This window comes from Ruditapes philippinarum, unplaced genomic scaffold (genome assembly GCF_026571515.1).
Source record: "Ruditapes philippinarum isolate M1 unplaced genomic scaffold, ASM2657151v2 ctg1426_1_1_1_1, whole genome shotgun sequence".
Lineage (NCBI taxonomy): Eukaryota > Metazoa > Mollusca > Bivalvia > Venerida > Veneridae > Ruditapes > Ruditapes philippinarum.
The window spans coordinates 391-20,812 of NW_026859550.1; the positions used below are offsets into that span (position 1 = coordinate 391).

At 32.7% G+C, this 20,422-nt stretch overlaps 1 protein-coding gene across 2 annotated transcripts in view; it reads left to right on the forward strand.

Moving 5' to 3' along the window:
- Positions 1-783: 783 nt before the first annotated feature.
- Positions 784-20,422, forward strand: part of LOC132756937 (afadin-like) — a 70,346-nt gene continuing 50,707 nt past the window's right edge. The window contains exons 1-4 of one of the 2 annotated variants that reach the window (XM_060748075.1): positions 784-1,069; positions 8,370-8,562; positions 15,591-15,685; positions 16,690-16,963. In XM_060748075.1, the coding sequence (XP_060604058.1) occupies positions 965-1,069; positions 8,370-8,562; positions 15,591-15,685; positions 16,690-16,963 (667 nt within the window). In that variant the 5' untranslated portion in view covers positions 784-964. Of the gene's footprint in view, positions 1,070-6,006; positions 6,124-8,369; positions 8,563-15,590; positions 15,686-16,689; positions 16,964-20,422 lie in introns of those variants that run through there. The other variant, XM_060748076.1, reaches the window with a different exon arrangement.

Here is a 20,422-nt window from a genome sequence, read left to right on the forward strand (position 1 = left end):
TTCCAAAGATAAATAATATTTTAACCAACCGTATTTTAACTATGTTGTATTACGAGAGTGAAAAGAACAATTACCATTTCCACCGGGAATATCAATTCGTCATTTCTTTATTTCTGTCTTATTGGTCAATTTTACGCTCGGATAAAATATGAGATACAAATTACGTTATTAGATTGTCTTGATTAGATAAATAAGTTCGCAAATTACCGATATTGAATAAAATTGTTATGTATGTGCATGATTTGTCTTTGAATAGACCTAATATGACGATCATTTTTGGGGGAAATGATTCTTGCAACATTATTTCTAGCCACAGAAGTGAATGAAATTTACATGTACTTTGCAATTGAAAATATAAGAATATGCGCGTTTTTTTCCTGTATATATTGTAAGTAAGTTTATTCCTTAAGTCAAGTCGTAGGTACACATATCCAAGAAGTATTTTCAACAGTTAGGTACGTTTGCACGATTCAGAAGATAATAAATTCACATGCAAATAGCTAATAGCTTCCTGCTGTTTGGAGTCCTGTGTGTATGACAGCATATAGCTAGCTATGTATAATATAATTATAAATTATGTCTCAAGAAAGAATAAGTCAATAAAACTGGCAAACAATATGTTCGTGCATGGCTTCATTTAAAGTCATGGCTCGTGTTAATCCAGTTAATTATTCAGTAAAACCTTTTTAATTAATTAAGTGATGAAATGGCCCTTTGAGACGACCCCTAGCAATTTTGAATCTGCACGCACCTTGCCAATTTGCATATCAATATTTCACCACGCATGCGCACTACATTCCAATTCGATGGGAGGCCGTTGAAACGGTGTAAACTTATGGAAAACATTCCCCAGTGTTTACAATGTGATATTCGAAAAGAATCAAGTATTTTTGTGGATGGAATAAATTAAAAATATTTCGATTTTAGAGAATTAAATTAAACGGTTTGGATTTACTTTAGCGAAATGGTGAAACCGGAGGAAATCCGTGATCGTCAAAAGCTTGCAAACTTGATAAGTCAGTGGAACTCGGAACATTACGATCTTTTTGAACTTAGTCCACCAAACGAGGTAATAACTGGTGTAAAATAAATGATTTAATATCAATTAATCAGCAGAATTAAATATATATTTTAAGAAAACAATAAATTCAAAATTTAAAAATTGACACCTGTACAGGTAAATCAGGTATCAAAATCGTCAACAAGTTTCCAAAATGGCCGACGTGTATACATTTGAGGTCAAGTGTGTAAACATAATAGATTGTCACCAGTTGAGCGTTTTAATATGTCTGAGTTTTTATTACATAGATATATTTTGCTTCATTGTTTTCGTTCTATAAATCACCTGTAGGTTTCATTGATTGCATTAATTATACGTTCTGGCAAAAGTTGTTTCCCTTTGCCATACTTCCTGATGTTGAATGATGTTACAGTGTTGAGGATTGGTTAACAAGTGCATTGACTGTCACTTAGTCATTAATATATATCTCAGTATGTATACACCTGTCATAGATATACCACAGTATATGATACATACTGTCTCCTGTGGTATGTAGGTGTAAAAATACACAATTTAGCTTAAATAGCACTTTTTATATCTAAAATTTGTTAAATTAAGATATAAAAATTATGATTGGAATGGGCCATTATGAATAACTGACACTAATGGAGCCAACATGCCAATCACAATGATTAGAACCCTACTCAGCATGTATATTTCAGAAATAAAACTTACACTCAAGATAATGGAATTTAATTAACCCAGGGCTCATCCTGGGGGGAAATTTTAGGGAGAAGTGACTTCCTCGCGAAAATTAGGGAGAAGGGAAACAACCCAATGTGTATGCATTAACATGCATGGCTATACATCCTTTAATTATAATATAAACACAATTAACATCACTTATAATATTTCTCCAGTTATTTAATTAATAGTAGATTAATTAATAGTAGATCTGGCAATGGCATCTAAATGTTTTTGAGCTGCAAATATGAATAAAAACAAATTATTTTTGATATCTATTTATCAGCTTTCTCTAAATATGTGTTTATATATTTTCATGTAGATTTGTTGATAATAATGTGTAAGAAATATGATTAAAAAATTGTTTTTTATATTTTTTACTTTCCTCACTTTTATTATCCTCACTTTTATAAGAAGATAAGTTACATTGGATATTGATTAATAAAATCTGTTCTATTCTGTTCTGATAACAGAATTTTCTTTTAATACCCTGTATGTTGTAATGTCGTATTTATATGCATATAATTATACTTATAAAACAATTTTCAAACATCGCAGAATATGTAAAATATGTATTGCAAACATTTGTGCACATTATATTTGATCACTAAAATTATATACATTCATTTCTTATTGAAAAATTTGACTGAGAAATTATAGAAAATAAATTTCTAATTACCTCCCTTTATTTTCATGAAATGTTAAATTTGGTAATATCTTTATAAATAATGCTTTTTGAAATTTACAATATTGATAAATCTTAATCTGAGCGTCATATTTACGACATTAAAACAAATATATATATTGAAACAGTAAGAACACTTCTTTCCTGACAAATTTTGTTGTTATATACGACCGATATGTAGTTTAGCCGGGATGTCGTGTCCACGTGCGTAAGCTGTGTCAAATTTGGCATTTCTACAAAGATAACAATGCCAAACACCCTCACTGTCTACAACATACCAATCGCAAGATTTTTGCGAATTGGCTTTCTTAAATTTTCGCGTAGGTGTAACTATCAGAATCAGTAACTTTCTTACTGCTAGGTTTGGGCATTTCGCCCTGTAGCCATGACGTGAGCGACATAATTTTACAGTAAAAATTGATGTTAACGGACTGAAATCATTCAAAACTATCCGGTCGCTGATCATTAATGAAACTGATTAATTTTAATTTAGTAACAGTTTTGTGACAGCCGTGAAAAATCCATTGCACATCGCCTTTACGCCATCGAAGTGCATTGTGTAAATCAATTAGGAAAGATTGCACATGTTTAGATAATCGGGAAATTATCGCCAAATCCTGTATTAAACTCGCAAAACTGTCACACAAATATACCGTTTCGGGTCGATGCTCTCATTATTTACTGTTTAGAGTAGGCGGTCTATCGCTTTGCTTACAGGTAGAAGGGTAGTATAAAGCGACGCTCTGATTGGATAATGATAATTAGCAGACGTTATATGGGCGGATACAATCTCTGCTCTTTACATCGCCAATTTATTACTATTTGGGAATTAAGATTTTATCGGCAATGTTGACTTCTCTTTGGTCAATCGGGAGAGCGAAATTGGAATATACACGGCGAAGTTTTCGCCCGAATCGCCCTTTAGGATGAGCCCTGTAACCTTAATTATATACTCCTGGTTTAGACCCTATGGTCTATAGGCCCATTTCTATCCTTACCAAGCATTTAAAGTTTAAAAAGTTTTGTCATCTAATATGAATAATGTATCAACAGTTTTGCAACTTTTTTATGCCTAATTTCAAGTTCCAACATTCAATTTGTCAGCAAAAGTTAAACAATAAATTTATGTATTGTTATTCATACAAATTGACACCAATCTCAAGAGTTCCAGCAACTACAAAGATCATTTTCCAATCTATAATGACATATTGACAATTGGCATATGGTTTATATAAAGATGCTTCTTTTATGAATTTATTACTAGTCTCATAGGATTTCAATTTAGGGAAATGAATCTCTTTTTGCATGCAAAAATATGCCTGTGTTTTAATATACAATCAATGATACAGGCATATCTTTATTATTTTCCAGGTTCATTCTGAACCTCCCTGCTGAAAAGCTTTAATAATGATATCACCATCTTATGATAGTGTCAGTGCAACTTACTTTAAACACGACATGCATGTACACAATTGCATCCTTTCATGTCTTGTGTAATATCGTCAAATTCAAATTTCATAAGTGTACAGGAAGATATAATATTAATGGGTATTTGCCCGAAGTTCGCAGATTTCTTATTATATTAAAGGCACATCTCTGCATTTTTTAAGATGCCTAAGCCCTTAAAACTGTTTGGAAAGGTAGCCTGCTCAGGTGTACTTCACCTCTTAAAAACGTGGTCATTGTCCCGTTACATGTATGTGTTTGAACTGTACAGTCATTTTCTACTTTCAATTATTTTTTTAATAAATATAAAAAGTAAGTCATTTTGAACATTTTTGATATGGCACCAATCCATAAGTAAAAAGTGTAAAACTGATAGAAAATAATATTAATTCTTCAAAGGTTAATTTAATTTTAACTCTTACATGTACCTTATTTGTTTGTACATATTCATTAATCATTACTTTAATTTTATATTATGCCATTGCCTTTTGGGGCTTAACTAAATTAAAGTTTTTCAAGCATCCTAAAAAGTGATAAAAAAATGTTTGAAATGAGTTAAGATAATTAAATGCATTTTCAAAATCTTGACAGACAATCTTTCAGGACAGTCATTTGTTTGAAGAGTTTACCAGATGTTTTAGCCCCAAAAAAAAGTCAGTGTTATCTTGTGCTAGGTGCTAGCTATAAAAGACACTGAACATATGTTTTACCTATCTGATTATCTACAGTAAGTGTAGTACTATTGATGATAGATTTGTTTTTAAGATGAGCTTTAGGGATGTTTTGTTTTACCATTATAAACTTTGTTGCATGAAAAAGCTTTACTACATGCAATACGCCTTGTTTTGTACAGTGTAATCTTTTAGAGACAGTGGTGGTCACATATGTTAGTGAGTTGAAGGAAATACAATATTCATGATTAGATCATGCAGTCAGGGCCTTAGTTAGGTTGAAATTTATGTGAGTCAATGAGGGAGTATGTCCCCCTTCTTTTCCTTTGGTTTGTTTGAGTGAAGTTTGGAGTCTCTTGACGAGAAAATGAACATATTCAGAAGTGTTGAAGATAGTAGGTAGACTGGTTAATCATTGACATTCTTTCACCTTTTCAAATAAACAAAGGTATCTTACTTTCTTGAATTCACACCATACATTCATGGTCTTTCATAAATTTTCTTTTTCATTTTTTTTGGGGCATTTTATTTTCTCACTTTCCTTGAAAAAGATGTAAGCTGTGGTCAATATGGCCTTAGATATATAAAAATAAGGAAGCTTCACACCCATTGCAGTTATTTTGAGTAGGCAGTCTAAAGTACTAAGGCAGTCTAGAATAAAAATTATAATTAAATGTCCAGTGACGAACTACAGTGGTCAAACATAGCATCATGGTCCATTGGAATTACGCTGTAGCCTAATGATAATTTGAGTGATTCAAAGGTTTTTCCAGAAATAGATTGTTAAGACACTGTCATCTGCACTAAACAGAAGATGGATTGGAATGCTCAGTCATGTCCATAGGTATATACTGCTGACAGGCATAATGGATTGCATGGAATCAATTTTCTTCCAGTACATGTATTGTATATAGCTAAGCAGTAGGTACTAAGTATTTTGCCTGAAGCTTAAATTGTTCTGCATAACTCATCAATAATAGCAGAAAAGTTTTGTTTGATGGTTTTTGAAATCTGGTTATCATGGAATAATATAAGAAGTGACATTGAAATTCTCTTGGGTGATATTAGGATTTAGATATCTGTGTCGCGATCTGTTTGATTATTTAATATGGGAATTTATAGACTTCTAGTTTATTCATGAGGTGGTTTTAACCTATACCTGATTTAGTACCAGGTCATTAATATGCAATGCATGTAGTGATTGTTATGCGGCACTTGGGAGAAATTACTGTGAAAAATCTGATTTATCATTATATCAAGTTATACTATTACTATTTCACAAATACAACAGAAAATGTAGTACTATTGTATGTGTTTGAATTTCTGCTTTCATTTACCAGTCATAACCATGCGTTTTAGTGCATGTTGTCAGACCATGCATTATTATTAGTTTACCTGAGCGATTTCTTAGTATTTTTACCACTTATTTGTTTTTTGAACAGTTTATACACATTTACATACATGACATTATCATACTTGTACACATGTAAAGTTTTAATATGAGCTTACTTGGGTGTTTTGGTTTTGTGAATTTTAAGAAACGTGGTGCACGCCAAACTGAATTCAGTATTGAACAGGTGAATTGATTTCTGTTTTCATTTACTAAGTATGATTTACTTTGTACAGGATTAAGAAGTCTTTTCAAGTTTGGATGAATTGTAGGTTTTTGAAGGTTTTAAGATCCTTCCAAGATTCTTTGAATTAATATTTCACTAGCTGCTATATTTTTCTGCATTTTGTACTTACCGGTACAAATTATTTGGTTCCCTGCAAGTGTTGTTGGTGTTGAAACACTGGTGGTGTACTCTAGCTTTCCTTAATAAAAAAAGTTAGTTTGAAAAAAGCTTTAAAGGGACTTTCTTTCAAATTCTTTGACAATTGAGTCTAATGATCATTTGTCTCAGTCATAAATCATGTGGGATATCATATTCATAAGTAGTTAGTCATTTGCAGAGAAATTGAAGTATAGGTTATACCCCGGTCACATATTCACGGAAAACGCCCACGGAAGAGCCACGGATTAATTCCGGCATCGTCCGTAGCTACCCGTACTGGTCAGTAGCTCTCCGTATTGTAACCGTAATCAATCGTAGTAGTCCTTGTATATCCGTAGCGATCCTTGACAATTTTTGAACATGCACAAAAATTTGCTACGGAAAAATCAACCGTAGCGTATCCCTACTAGTCCGTATTAATCCGTACTGATACGTACTGGTCCGTACGAAAACCGTATTAGTCCGTACTGATTCGTAGTCCACCAACTTGTCAAGGATTTCCACGGTTTGGTACGGAGAACTACGTATTTGTACGGTTACCCTACGTATAAGCTACGGTTTTAATACGGATTAATACGGCATTGTCACGGAAAGCCACGATCGTAATACGTTGTACTACGGAGAGGCAAGGATTAGCACGGTCTTATACGGTTTATTGCGTTGCAACACGGAATGGTACGGCCCACCACTGTTTAGAACGGATAAATTAAGTATCATGTACTTTTTCAAGGGTATAAATACTACCTTCTTGTTAATAACAGACATATTTGCGGGAACATTTAATAAATGATAATTGCCATTTACTGGCTGCAACTTTATATTGAAATGGCTCAGAATGCGGAGGCAGTGGTCGAGCTGCTTGATGACATGCATAGAAGTAAATTTATATTAATATCGTACTACAATTCATAAGTAATAGAATAACATTTAATGCTACATATTTTACAAACATTGGATCGTGAAATTGGAGTAAATATGTACATAAAACGAAGTGTCTCATAAGCCTCGGACGCTGGCCCTTCAGTGATAATAAGATTAATTAACACGCTTTTTACATATTTTTAAAACATAAACATCACGATAATTAATGTAATTGTAAGATGAACAGCAAATCTTAAAATTAAAAGAGAAGCAGTATTGATCAACATTTTTCATTAATGATTACTAGTCCATATCTAATCAGGTAAGAGAAGACAGACGAGATGGTGGACTAGAGATGGGCTTTTACGAAGACCGCTTTATGTTTAGTATGAGGCTCTCATGGCCGAACTTGTTGAGGATCCAGCGTCCTTTAAGAAATTCACTTTAATTGGACCTGATGTGTCTCGGGGGTCGGACGCGATTAGGCTGAATCCTCCCCGCCAAAATCATTGAACTCTGCAATTCGTTTTCTAGGTGTTCTTTTCTTTTGAGGCATTTTGAAAATGAGCAAGCAAGAGGTTGTGGACGGATGTATTAGGTCTGTATAGATCCTTGGCAATTCGTTCTTCTCCGTATCAATACGTTCTTCTCCGTATCAGACCGTACTAAATATTCGTACTAACCCGTGCTTATACCGTAGTGTATCCGTAGTGCGTCCGTCCTGATTCGTGTCGCTCCGTATCAAACCGTGCCGGTCCGTCACAATCCGTGTCTCTCCGGGGGCTTTTGGTGGTAAATCCGTCGGACTTCGTACTCATACCGTTGTGTGTCCGTACTGGAACCGTAGCGGGCCACGGAATTTCACATTTCCGTAGTGATCCGTGAGCGATTAGACCGTAGCTCTTCCGTGGCATTATCCGTGAATATGTGACCGGGGCATTAGCTAAGCCTAAAAGTTAACCAGAAAAACTGGTTAGGTGGACCAACTACAGAGATATGACCAAAGATTTGTTTTAACTTTTAAGCGGCATTAAAATGAATCAAACAAATTCATTATGTTTGGCACTTAAAACTGGAGCCCCAAAAAAACTAATTGACTGACTTGAGAAACATGTAAGAAACTTGCAGATTATATAGATTATACAAATATTTTAACATAAATCATACATGTATCTATTTGTTTACAGAGCTTAGAGTTCCACGGGGTTGTAAGATTTTACTTCCAAGATGAAGACCATAATGTAGTCACAAAGTGTATAAGGGTGGCGAGCTCAGCCACCACAAAGGAAGTTGTTGATGTCCTGGTGGAGAAGTTTCGTCCAGACATGCGCATGTTGACAGCTAACAGATATAACCTGTTCGAGGTTCATATAAATGGAGGTAGGATTGTTTTATTGTTGACTAAGTTATTCATTGTTGACTAAGCAAAAGAGGAGGTACATGTATGTGAAAATGAAAATTTAATGTCAGCATTGCATTTTCTCTCTTACATGTATATGACTGTGTTGAGCACAAATGATAACAAAATTAAAGCTATGGTCTCTTTTTATATGCAAATCATTATTCTTATGTTAATAATTACGTAGTTGGTAGATTGATGTAGCTTATTTATAGGACCATGTGTAGTGGTTAAAGTTTGAATTCCTTGCTCTCAATCACTGTAGGTTCAATCCTGCAGGGGTTGGGGTGGGGCTTACTTTTCAGTGGAGAAGCGATCCAATTTGTTGAATAAATAAGTTATAATACTGCTCAAAAGCTAGCTTGTACCTCAAATATCAACATATCTTGTTGTGTACAGTACATATCTTCAGAGAATTTATAACAAGAAGATAAAAGTTAAATAAACCAGGGCCTGACTGTTATATTTGTAGTTCAAAATTATAGTCTTAATTCAATTAAGTTAATAGAATTAATCTGTTTTGCTAATAATAATAATTAAGCTGTCTGCTTAAAGGTTGAATTTTCAACTGACTTATGATATAAGTTTATTATATATGCAATGGTGTGTGCACAGATAAAGTTTATTGGGGGAAATCAATTGGATTTTACACTGTAGTAATTTTCAATCTTCTTTTCACAAGATATTTTGTTAAAATAGGTGTAATTAAAGTTATTAAACCAGTAAGTTTGTACAACTTACTTAACAACATTATACAATTTTCCAAGGGCAAAATACATAGTATTCCACTAGCAACTTTTCTCGTGTTCTTCAAAGTAGGCTTTGAATTTTAAAAGGAAAAGAATGGAATTTATGCATTGTATTTTGAATGCATGATAAGTACAGTCAGCTGAATATGCATTTTCTACAACTTAATTGAAAGTATAAAACTTGCAATCCTATATGAAAATTACAATTCATTTTAACTGTAAAATATAGAGTCAATCTGGAGCCAATAGCGTAGAAATTCTATTATATATATTTGTAATTCCTTCAGTAAACAAAACAAAGCCTGCGGAAAAGTCAGTGTACTTGTATATATTCGGATCTGTTGCCAATTATGGCAATTTTGTAAAGGTCATTATTGAATGAGGACTATAATTGTCAACTGTCCAAAATATCTTCTTAGGTATTGGCAATTTTAAGTGTTTTGAGACTGCATAGTGCCATTAAAGAGCCATCTCTTAAAGGTCATATATATGAGTGATTTGTAAGTATTCTTGCATTGCTGGTGACAATAATAATGTCTTTCTGATGTCAGTCAAGTGCAATTTGAATCACTTGTGCCTCTCTCAGCACTGAATTTTTAACCCTGAAAAAGAGTGACAATGTTTTGTTTAAGAAAGCTTCATCATGCAGTCATTTCTATATAAAATGTTGGCTTTCGATGTTTTAAATTAAAGAATTTGGTTTGGTTTTTATGGTTGGTTTGCAAGTCACACTGCAGTGTCACTGACTGTAATGGTCAAATAGCATCTTTCCAAATATACTGGTTGGGGAAGACCTTATCTGCCATGTCCCCTCTTTCCATTATTTCAGGCATGAGTCAAACCCCTGAGTTGAAATTTTTCAGTAGACTATTTGAGTTCTTTAAGCCCGCTGGATAACATCTTCTAATGAAAAAATAAAAAAAAACCTGGCAGGATTTACACTGGGTTCAGGGGTAAGCTATAGGAAGTCTGTGAATATTGAACAATGGTGCCACTGTTGCTTAATCAAAATAATATAGCATGTGCCACTTATGCTTTATTAAAATAATAAAGCATGTAAACTTGAAAGGTACCGTATATTTCTATTAAACGCCCCTGGGGGCTAAACATTTTCCAAAAGGGGGGCTATTATTAAAATACATTTTTCCTAAATCAAAAAATCACTGTAAATACATTAAGTGTTAGCAAGTGTTGGTAATAACATTAAAAAGTATAAAGGTTTTACAGTTCATTTTATACATATTTGATTATTTGTGTTTACTATAAAATAAAATGGATTCTGAATGATTTGAATAATATTGTGTGTTTAATTATGAGTTCAGCACTGATGAGTAAATTATTTTCATTATCAAAAGACCTAGGGGAGGGGCATTTATTAGGAATTTTACGGTATTTTATACAAATATCGGGTGTTGAAATTTTCAAACACTAAAAGAAAAAAAGTTACTAGGATCATAGTGTTTATCCAAAATATAAATCATAATCAGTTAGTATTGATCTCCCTCCCACCACTAGGCCCACACACTTTTCAAATGTATATTATGATCACTGTATTTATCTAAACCCATGTCTGTTTTTGACTACCCATCAATAAACACTGAAAAGTTTCTTTTTCAGTGTCTAGTCAGCAAAAACATCATTTACAATGAATTTCTACTTTTAAGCTTTTGGTCTGTTTTAGAAAGGAATAAGTCAGTGACTGGAATAAGAAAAAAATTAAAGAAAAGAGGAAAGAAGGGTTTCAGGACCCACTGTTGTTATAAACGTTTTTTTTGTTAGTGTCAAATAAACTTTGTTGTTGACCCACTTTTGGTGGTTGTGCCTGCAGTTATCCATATAGAATGCTGCTGAATACAGTTTACTAGAAAAATAGACTGTCAGAAATTTTAAAATTTAGGCCTTTTCATCGGATGAAAAAGCGGGGCAAGAAATATATTAAAGGGATTTTCTCTAAAAAATCATGTATCAATAAGTTATTCCAATTAGTAGAGAGGTATAAAGAAGTAAAGGGAAGTAGGCAACCATGATGTAAGGCCACAATACAAGGGGTACTTCTATGCTGTTTATAGACATTCTGGCCACAGCAGTCGTTTGGTATCCTAAATGATGAAAAAGTTTGTTGATAAAAGCTGTAAATTATGTTGAGAAAAAAAGGACCAGACAGTCAGTTTAAAGAGGGGACTGGTTAAGAAAGGTTCCACTTAACGATGATTTATTGCTAAAGCTTTTATAAGTCGGACATTATGTTTGTTTATTTAAAGATGATCTAGCATTCATTGAGAAAAAAGCATCTTGGATAAAAAACTAAAAAAAACAGTTCCCATACTGTGATTTTAATGTAGTATCTACTTCCGTAAACTTATAAAATGGAGAAGTCAAGAGCATTTTTCTCACATAATTCAATTTGCTAAATAAGCTGTCTATTGAAAAATTGATAGTGTTTCAGTAGCTTTTAAAACGTTGTTATTCTCAAATTCGTTCCTTTAAGGACAATACTATATAATTACCTCCCATCTGTGTCACACTAGTGTATTCTGTTTCAAGCTATTATTTGAACCAGTTGTTACAAAAATGTGTTAAATTTCAGGAAAATTGTTATAATTGTAACATCCATTTGTTAAACTTGGTAAATTGATCTGTTGTATTTTAACTGTCAAAAATGGACTTGTCCATCTTTCAGCCTGGATAAAACCATTAATCATTTTTAGGGAAATTTCCAAAATATGGACTGACTGAATAGCTTGCAGTGTATGCCATCTCAGCTGGCTAAGAGTAAAAAAGAACAGATTTGAAAATCTGGACATTTTGGCCATTATTTACCATACTCATAACAGTTACTGATTTTGCAGTTAGACACTTGGACCATTTTGTTTTTTAAGATGCATTCTTGGCTAATGTGACTGTAGGAGTTTGACAAATAGCTCGACAGCTCAGAATGAGAAATTATGCGGAATTATAGTCAGGCAGTTAAGCTATAAAATTTACCTGCCTTCTGCTGTCATTCCTGGTTTACACTGGGGATAAGCTTGGAAAAAGGTACATTTAACAATTGCTGGATAACTACTGATACATGTATATATTGGACAGTTTGGATTCCAGCATTGGCTGAAAATATCATGGGTACCCTGGACCACTCTAAACAGGGGTTCCAGATGGATTAGGGAATGGTCACCTTCAATTGATAGATCAGTATCCAAGTACAAAATGTATCTTGAGTAAAATTCTTTCATATTACGCTAAATAATTTTTACTTTTTTTCATTCATTGACTGATAACTACGATATGTAGTGGGCATGTATGATAAATTTATATTTGGGAGCGTCATCAGTGTAGTATAGCAAGTCCAGAATGCATACATTGTATGAATTTAAGCCAAATGTGTGATGAACGTTTAAGAAATAATATAAGAAATAATTTTCACTGCATAGTGTACATATATTTGGATAACTAAGATTTGAAAAGTCATTTTGACATTTTATGGCTTTTCGTAAACAAAATCTGCAATTTTTATGGTGATCCATAAATACAAATGAAGTTAATATTCATGAGCTTGCATATATTAAACAAGTTACTATAGGCCTGTCCACTACCTCAAGGTACACATTGTGTAGTTACTTACAAAGGATTGTCATGTTTGTGCTGAATGGATGACATTTCTAACATTCCAGTGTGGGTAAATGCAGGTCACCTTTTACATACCTTTCATTAGCAATACAAATTTGTAACTTACTTATAAATACCATAATAACACAGTACCTATAAATAATAAAGTATTTTCAATAACGGAATTAACAACGCAATTATGTCAATTAGATTAACATTCCAGCTTGAAATAAATTTAGAAAGACCTCGAGTAAGCATATGTAAAAAATTTAAGCGAGAGGTGGGGGAGAAAGAGGGGAATGGAAGAGAAGCCATTTTAATGAACAAAGATTTGGGGGGGCAAGGAATGATGGGGGAAAATCCATTGAGACACAATTCACAGATCTCTGTCAAATTTCAGAGTCACTATGGACTTCCAAATCCTGTCTATTCACACTATTTTTCCCTACACCATTAATTTGCTTCTTAAAACATGCTTGAAGAGTATACAGTAAGAGTCTTTTTGGCTTTAAATTTGAAAATTTAATGTTAATGTGGAATTTTAGAAAATTTGGTCATTAAGTTTGACTAAAACAGGTCATTTCTTTTCTTTTTCCACCATTCATTTCCATTTAAAACTGAGAAATATTAAAACGGACGTTTTTACAATTTCTTTGAATTAATATGGGTTAATGCAATTTTTTCGTGCATTAACATATGCAAAAGCATAAAGAAGCATTAGGATAATAAGTCCAGCTTTACTAATCATACTAGGGTCAGGCCGTCAAATTGTTTATAAAACATATACACTGGTATGCATAATTATGCATTGTCCCTGATGTTTGTTTTATATAAATGTAAAAAAATACATTGTAATAAGTTATTTTATATATATATTTTATGACATTTTGACGTACTATATATTTCCCAGTGTTATGACCCGAGTGGCCTTATTTTCTGTTTATAGTGTTTTTATAATGAGCTCGCCTTAAGAAAAATACTTGTAATTCCTAAAGTCATTAAATATATACTATTTGATAAATTGCTATTGATTATGTTGATGTAGCGATTGAGATGCTAAATTTTGGCCGACAACGTACCTGACCCGCAGTTTTTAGATGCTGTTTAAGTATACAAATAGTGTTTTTTCCCACACAGTACTTTGTTAAAATTAGAATGTTTATCAGTTTATATGCATGGAGTACATCTTGAATTTCATTAAGGATGTAAATGGTATTTTACCTAAGATGATAACATGATTACAGTGACGGAGAATTTACTGTATAAAATTGAAAAATATCATCATAATTTTGCCAAGAGGAAATTTGTGGTTTTGATTTTTTGATTTGACGGATAAGAAGGCAATTTTTGATTGACAATGAAGTTTTTATTTATGATATTACATGTACATATGAATTGTACAAAGTAAGAAATAAGGCCTCTGTGGCCTAGTTGTCATTGACTGACTTGTATATGGGCACTGGCTTGGAACCCATGTCCATTAACTTTCCTGCTGGACTATACATAATACTATTTTTTCGGGTGAAACTTATGCCCACAAATTTCCTTGTGGCAAAATTATGATGATTGAAAATTTTGTCCATCCTCTTTTGTGCCCTCCCTACTGCAGTGGGTTGGAATAATTGTCAATTTGATATGATAAAACTGGCCAGCTAGTTTTCTGAATAATTTTGTTTAAGCTCTAGTAATTGCTTTCATATGGTATTGTAATTAAGTGCACCTGTCCTTCCAGTATGGCTGGGAGCCTAATATGACATGGCGTTATTGCTTTATAAATGCATATAATATATGTATATCAAACAATGCAATTGTTACAACTGTGTGTATTTTGTCTAACACTGATTTGCAAATATTCATGTCAGTGTGTTATATATTTATATATCATATTCAGTTTGATTAAAATACTCTTACATATCTGTTTTGAGGACAGTTACTATTTTCATAACACTATGATATAATATTTTATATTATACATCCCAGTAGCTTTATTTTTTGCAAGAAGATTTGATCTTGAGATGGCCACACACTATGTCAGTTACAAGAACCATAAAAATTGATCTCGCAAAAAAACGCAAACTATGTGTAGATATAATTTGGCACTTGTCTTGTAAACATCAAAATTAAAGAGATAAAACACTTGTTAAATCTATGTTAATATGCAGCCTTGAAATAGGACGCATACATAGAAGATCACTTTATCTCGAAATAAATCTGTTAAGAAATCAGTTAAAATCAAGTGGTAAAACGCAATAAATATTTCATGTTTGCACACATTGAGCAATCTGATGCAAGGTGTCCATTGAATTTTAAATGTGCATGATATTATTTACATATAAACAAACAAGTGGTGTTATGTTTGAAACTTAGATTGATGTTTTAGTGTAATATTTTAGCTGAAGTTTTTTTGTATTTATCATACATTTTATTGTTTATTGACCCGCTTGACATTTATTATCATATTGTTTTATCATATTAAATAAGAAATAAGAAGAAATTTGCAAAAAAGTATATTATTTTTGGGTTCCTCTCAAGGTTTGAAACTGGTTAATCTGTAGATTTGAAACTGGCTTCCACATGTCTGTAATTCTTTAAGCAATCCATGAAAATAATTGTTCTATATTAATATGCAATTACCATTGTCTTTAATTTCTTTACAGAGGAGAGGAAATTGTTGGATGACGAAAGAATTCTATACGTGCAGTTGAACTGGGGGAAAGATGTACGAGAAGGCAGATTTTTGCTACGCAGAGAGGTACGCAGATTTTATTAATTTAATCCTTAATCTTCTGATATAAAATATTTATTATTACTTGAAATTTTGATATATACAATCATGTAGGATCAGAAAAAGGAAAATTTTAATGTTAAAGGTCACTTTTCTCCTATTTAGATATGTTAGGATGTAATAGCTGTTACGTTTAAATTACATTTGTTGTGAACTTTAATCAATTTATGGCTTGAAGTTGTGAATGTGTTACTTAAGCAGTCTAGTGCAGGTCTTTGAAAGGGTGAAATTTCTCTTTTACCAAGATGTAATTGTATGTAAAATGTATCACCAGAATGTAGTGAATATGGCATTCGGTCTGAAATAAGTGATGGAAATATCTTATGTTTAGTTATATTTACACAATCTAGTGGTATCCGTTGCCGAGTGGTTAAGGTTGTTGACTTCAAACCACTTGCCCCTCACTGTGGGTTCAAATCCCTACAGAGACTTTGGATTCTTTCATGTGAGGAAGTTATCCAGCTAGCTTACAAAATGTTGGTGCCTCTACTCAGGTGCCCGCTCCTGCCTGAAATTATACATGGAAGGACACCTGAGGTCTTCCTCTACCAGTAAAGCTGGAAAGTTCCCATATGACTTATACTGTTTTGGTGTGACAAAAAACACAACCCAAAAAAAAAACAACAACTAAAAGCACAATTTCTGTATTTACATTATAAAGATTTTGATACATTTGCATCCTGAAATTGTTTTTAATGCTAAATAGTATTTAGTGCTATTGTTTTCTTCTCAATATTGTTAAGGGCGCTTGTTTTCTATCAGACCAGTGTTTAGGACTTGGCAATTGTATAAAGTTTTTTTGCCCCTGAACATACAACAAAATTTTACATCCAGTAAAACATTCAGCTTATATTTAAAAAAAAAAATCTTTTACACATGTTTATATAGAAGGCTGAACTATAGATTTGCCTTCGATCATTCTGTCCATCTGTTTTGCTGTCTAAAAAAGTTTTTTTCCTCACCTGTTTTAGGGTGCATCTGCTGCCCCAGAGAAAGAAAGTGGTCCAGGATTCAAAAGAAAGTTGTCAAAAAGAGAAAAGAAAGAAAAGAAGAAAGCAGATAAGGAAAGAAAGATGAACAAAGAAAATGTGGATAAGAATGGGGGTGTGGCCCAACAGTTGTATACTGACGCCCCTGAGACTAGTTTTACTCGGAGTATTTCCAATCCGGAGGCAGTTATGAGGCGGCGAAGGCAGCAAAAGTTGGAGAAAAAGTTACAACAATTTCATGGACAAAATGGCCAAGGTAGGAATTATATTTTTATTCATGAAAACTGCCCTTTTTTGAAACTTCAAATCTTCAGGCAGCTCCAGAGTCAGCAAATTTAGGAAATGTTCTCAATATTGACAAGTGTAAGAACAATGTGAAATGCAAAACTAGCCCTTACTCTGTTGGTAACAGGATCCTGTCCTACTCTACATAAAACATACAATACATGGTATGTATTATTATACTATTGTAGTTATACATTCTGAAAATTATTTTCATCTGGATGTGTGCTACTTTTCAACAGTTTCAGTATGGACACCCTTTCATTTTAGAAATTTTTGAGAATCTGCTTTCATAATTATAGATATTTACTGATTACTATGTTTTGTTTTGCCATGTAGGCAAAGAATTACATTACAACAGACAACTTAAGTTAAACACTTGAGTCTCGCACCATGTTCATGTTTGGTGCAAACTTGACCTTGAGGTGCATAGCAACACACTCTTTTTCTGTAGTTTCTTCCTTTATGCTGGTTTATGTTGATATGACCCTAATTGAGTTTGGGGTCAAATAGATAATACAGATAGTGTTGAGTGTGTTATTTTAAGGATACATTGTTTGCTTGCTCACTGAGGTTTTTCATGACATGTTAATCTTGGAAGTTGCCATACATTAAAAGCCAACAAAAAACAACAAAGAAAAACAACTTAAAAAAACAACAACAAATGAATCAATAACCAAAAAAGAAGTCACTATTTTAGCAATTTTTAGTGAAAAATGATAAGTATTAGTGTGTATATGGTAATTTTCAATATTTTTGGCAGCCATCTTGGATGCCATCTTGGATTTCTCTACCTGCACTGTGATTTAAGACAATCACCCTTGATATTATTGCATTTCAGATATTTCTAGATTCAGTTTTTCTATAAAATTTGTTAGGGGATCCCTCGTCCCTCAGATACTATGGTAATAGTCATGTGCTGTTTTTGCAGTTGCAACCATAGCACTCTCTTATATTCCCTTGTCCAAAACCTTGAATTTTATCAAAAGCCTCAAGATGTTCACTGAACTTCAAAAATTAATTAAACCCATTTTCCATTGGACCACAACATGTACAACAGGTCATTAATTTAGTCTGATCAGGTTAAAGGGGATTCATAAACAATTAAGATAGCTAGTCCATGAAAATTCTCTGTGACAGTAATGGGGGATAGTCAGTCTTTGTGGCATTTGTTTGTGGCAACCTTCTCACCTGTGTTTTGTCAGCCAGATACATGCTTATCAGCAATGTCAGCTAAATCAGATTAGAAGATGAAATAGAATTAATTACTGTAGTGTAAATAAGTTCTCCTGTAGGATGTGAAATGACAGTTTTGTTGTTTTCTTAGCTGAGCTCATTAGTTCATTATCAGGCAGCTTGATGTTTACAGCTTTTATCTAGGATATAAATACATCAGAGTATGCCATTGTCTTGAGAATATCAGTCCCATAGCATAAATACCAAAGTGACAGACCCTGATTGATACAGGTACTGTACATACTGTATAACAGAACTGTCTTATTTTGCACTACAATCAAATAACCACTACCATCTTATCAAACAGAGCATACATTTCTGCATTTACAAAATTTTGTGTCTTGTAAGAACTTACTTTATGGTCTTTTTGGTATTTTATAAAAAATTTAGTATTTTCGAAGGATTTTGGGTGTTTTCTAGGGATAAGGGCAAGTTAAAAGGATTTAGGGCAGGTTATACATGTATTGATAAGCGACTGCTATATAATGTAATAATTTTTCAGAACAATCATAATAGCATCAAGATTTTCCAGAAAGGTATCCTATATCCTTAGAAAAATAGGCCATAGAATCTTTCATTACTTGAATTTCATGAAACGGGTATCCATTATAAAAATTTAGGGAACATGGCCTGTAATTTATCTAAATTTGCAATAAAAATGTTACAACATTAAATTGAATTGCGATTGAAGTGCTATCTAAAGTAAATTACTCTTGTAGTAGTGTAATTAAATAGCCTTTTGTGGTAAATATGTCTTAATAGATTGCACATATTCTGTTTTATGAATAAAATAAAGTTATGATAAACTTCCAGATTAGATGAAACGATAAGGACAGCAGAGATCAAATTTGGAGATATGTGGGTTCTTCCCGATAAATCCATTAATTGACCCAGTCTTCTTAATATTGTCTTTTAAATTGATTTACCTGTACGAAATGCCTGAATTGTTCAAGTTGTATTTCTTTGACCATAAATATTTATGTATTATCAATTTCTATTATACTAGTTTAAGGTAATTTACGTTTTTAAAATGTTATATATAATTTGATGATGGGAAAAATGTGGCACATTTATAGATGCATATTACAAACCTTGAAGTAGTATAAACATACAGGAAAAAGTTTGTTTTCTCAAAAGTTAGAAATAAATTGCATTTTCTGCACCAGTTGATTTAATGAAAAAAGCTATCTTTACTAGTGTTGTTAAACGAATGAAAAGGGTTAAACTTCACTATTGCAGGCTAGGTAAACATTAGTTTAATAATACTTGTGTACCTTGTAAATTTGTTTCAGTTTCAGGGCAAACCAATTAATTAAAATTTTCACATATGACATTGACAAATTGTTTAATTGAAAATAAGTGAAATGTGAACTTTACAAGTCTTATTAGAGGGGAATTGTGATTGAGAGTCATGTAAACGCAGAAAGGTTCTTCAATCAATAAGAAGAACAACACAGGTTTGAAACCCCCGGTTGCATGTCATTCATCTCAGTATAGTATTCTGCGCCTTACCACCTGTATTCCACTGTACTTTAAGATAATTTTGATATCTTATGGGGATTATACTGACTGAGATTTTGCCCAGAATATTGAGCCACTCTAGCCTGCTCATCCATGAAGTCAAACCAGACTATCCTGGAATGGATGCTTTACATTTAGTATTTGATTCCGAAATCCCTAAAAACAATGCTGTCCTGTAGCTGTCTGAATTCAAAGTCATGAAAATCAATTAAATAGTAAGTAACAAAATGAGGGTAAAATTTTTTATTTATCAACCCAAATACTTCAGAGCAGAAAAGTAAAATGTAGCAAAATAGAGCATATAGTATATGATATCTAAATACTCTGGAGAAACATTGGAGAAATGGAAGAAATGCTTGTAAAGAAGATATTATAATGGTTACTTGTCATGCAATGCTGTAATGTAAGACCCTGTTAACATGAAATTTGTATCGTCTGTACTTTTACCCTCTGACATTTCATAACAAATTATGTTTTCTAAGCTAGTGTATTCAAAGAATAATTGTGCTTTTCTACTCATGCTGGAATTTGCATATTGGCATGCCACTTCAATTTCTTGGTTAGAATTTATATGTTATCTCATTGAAGTTATTTATATAAAACTTTACGGATTGTAATCGTTTGCCACCTTTTCTAAACACATGACTTTAGCATTTACCATTTTGAAGGCAAATAA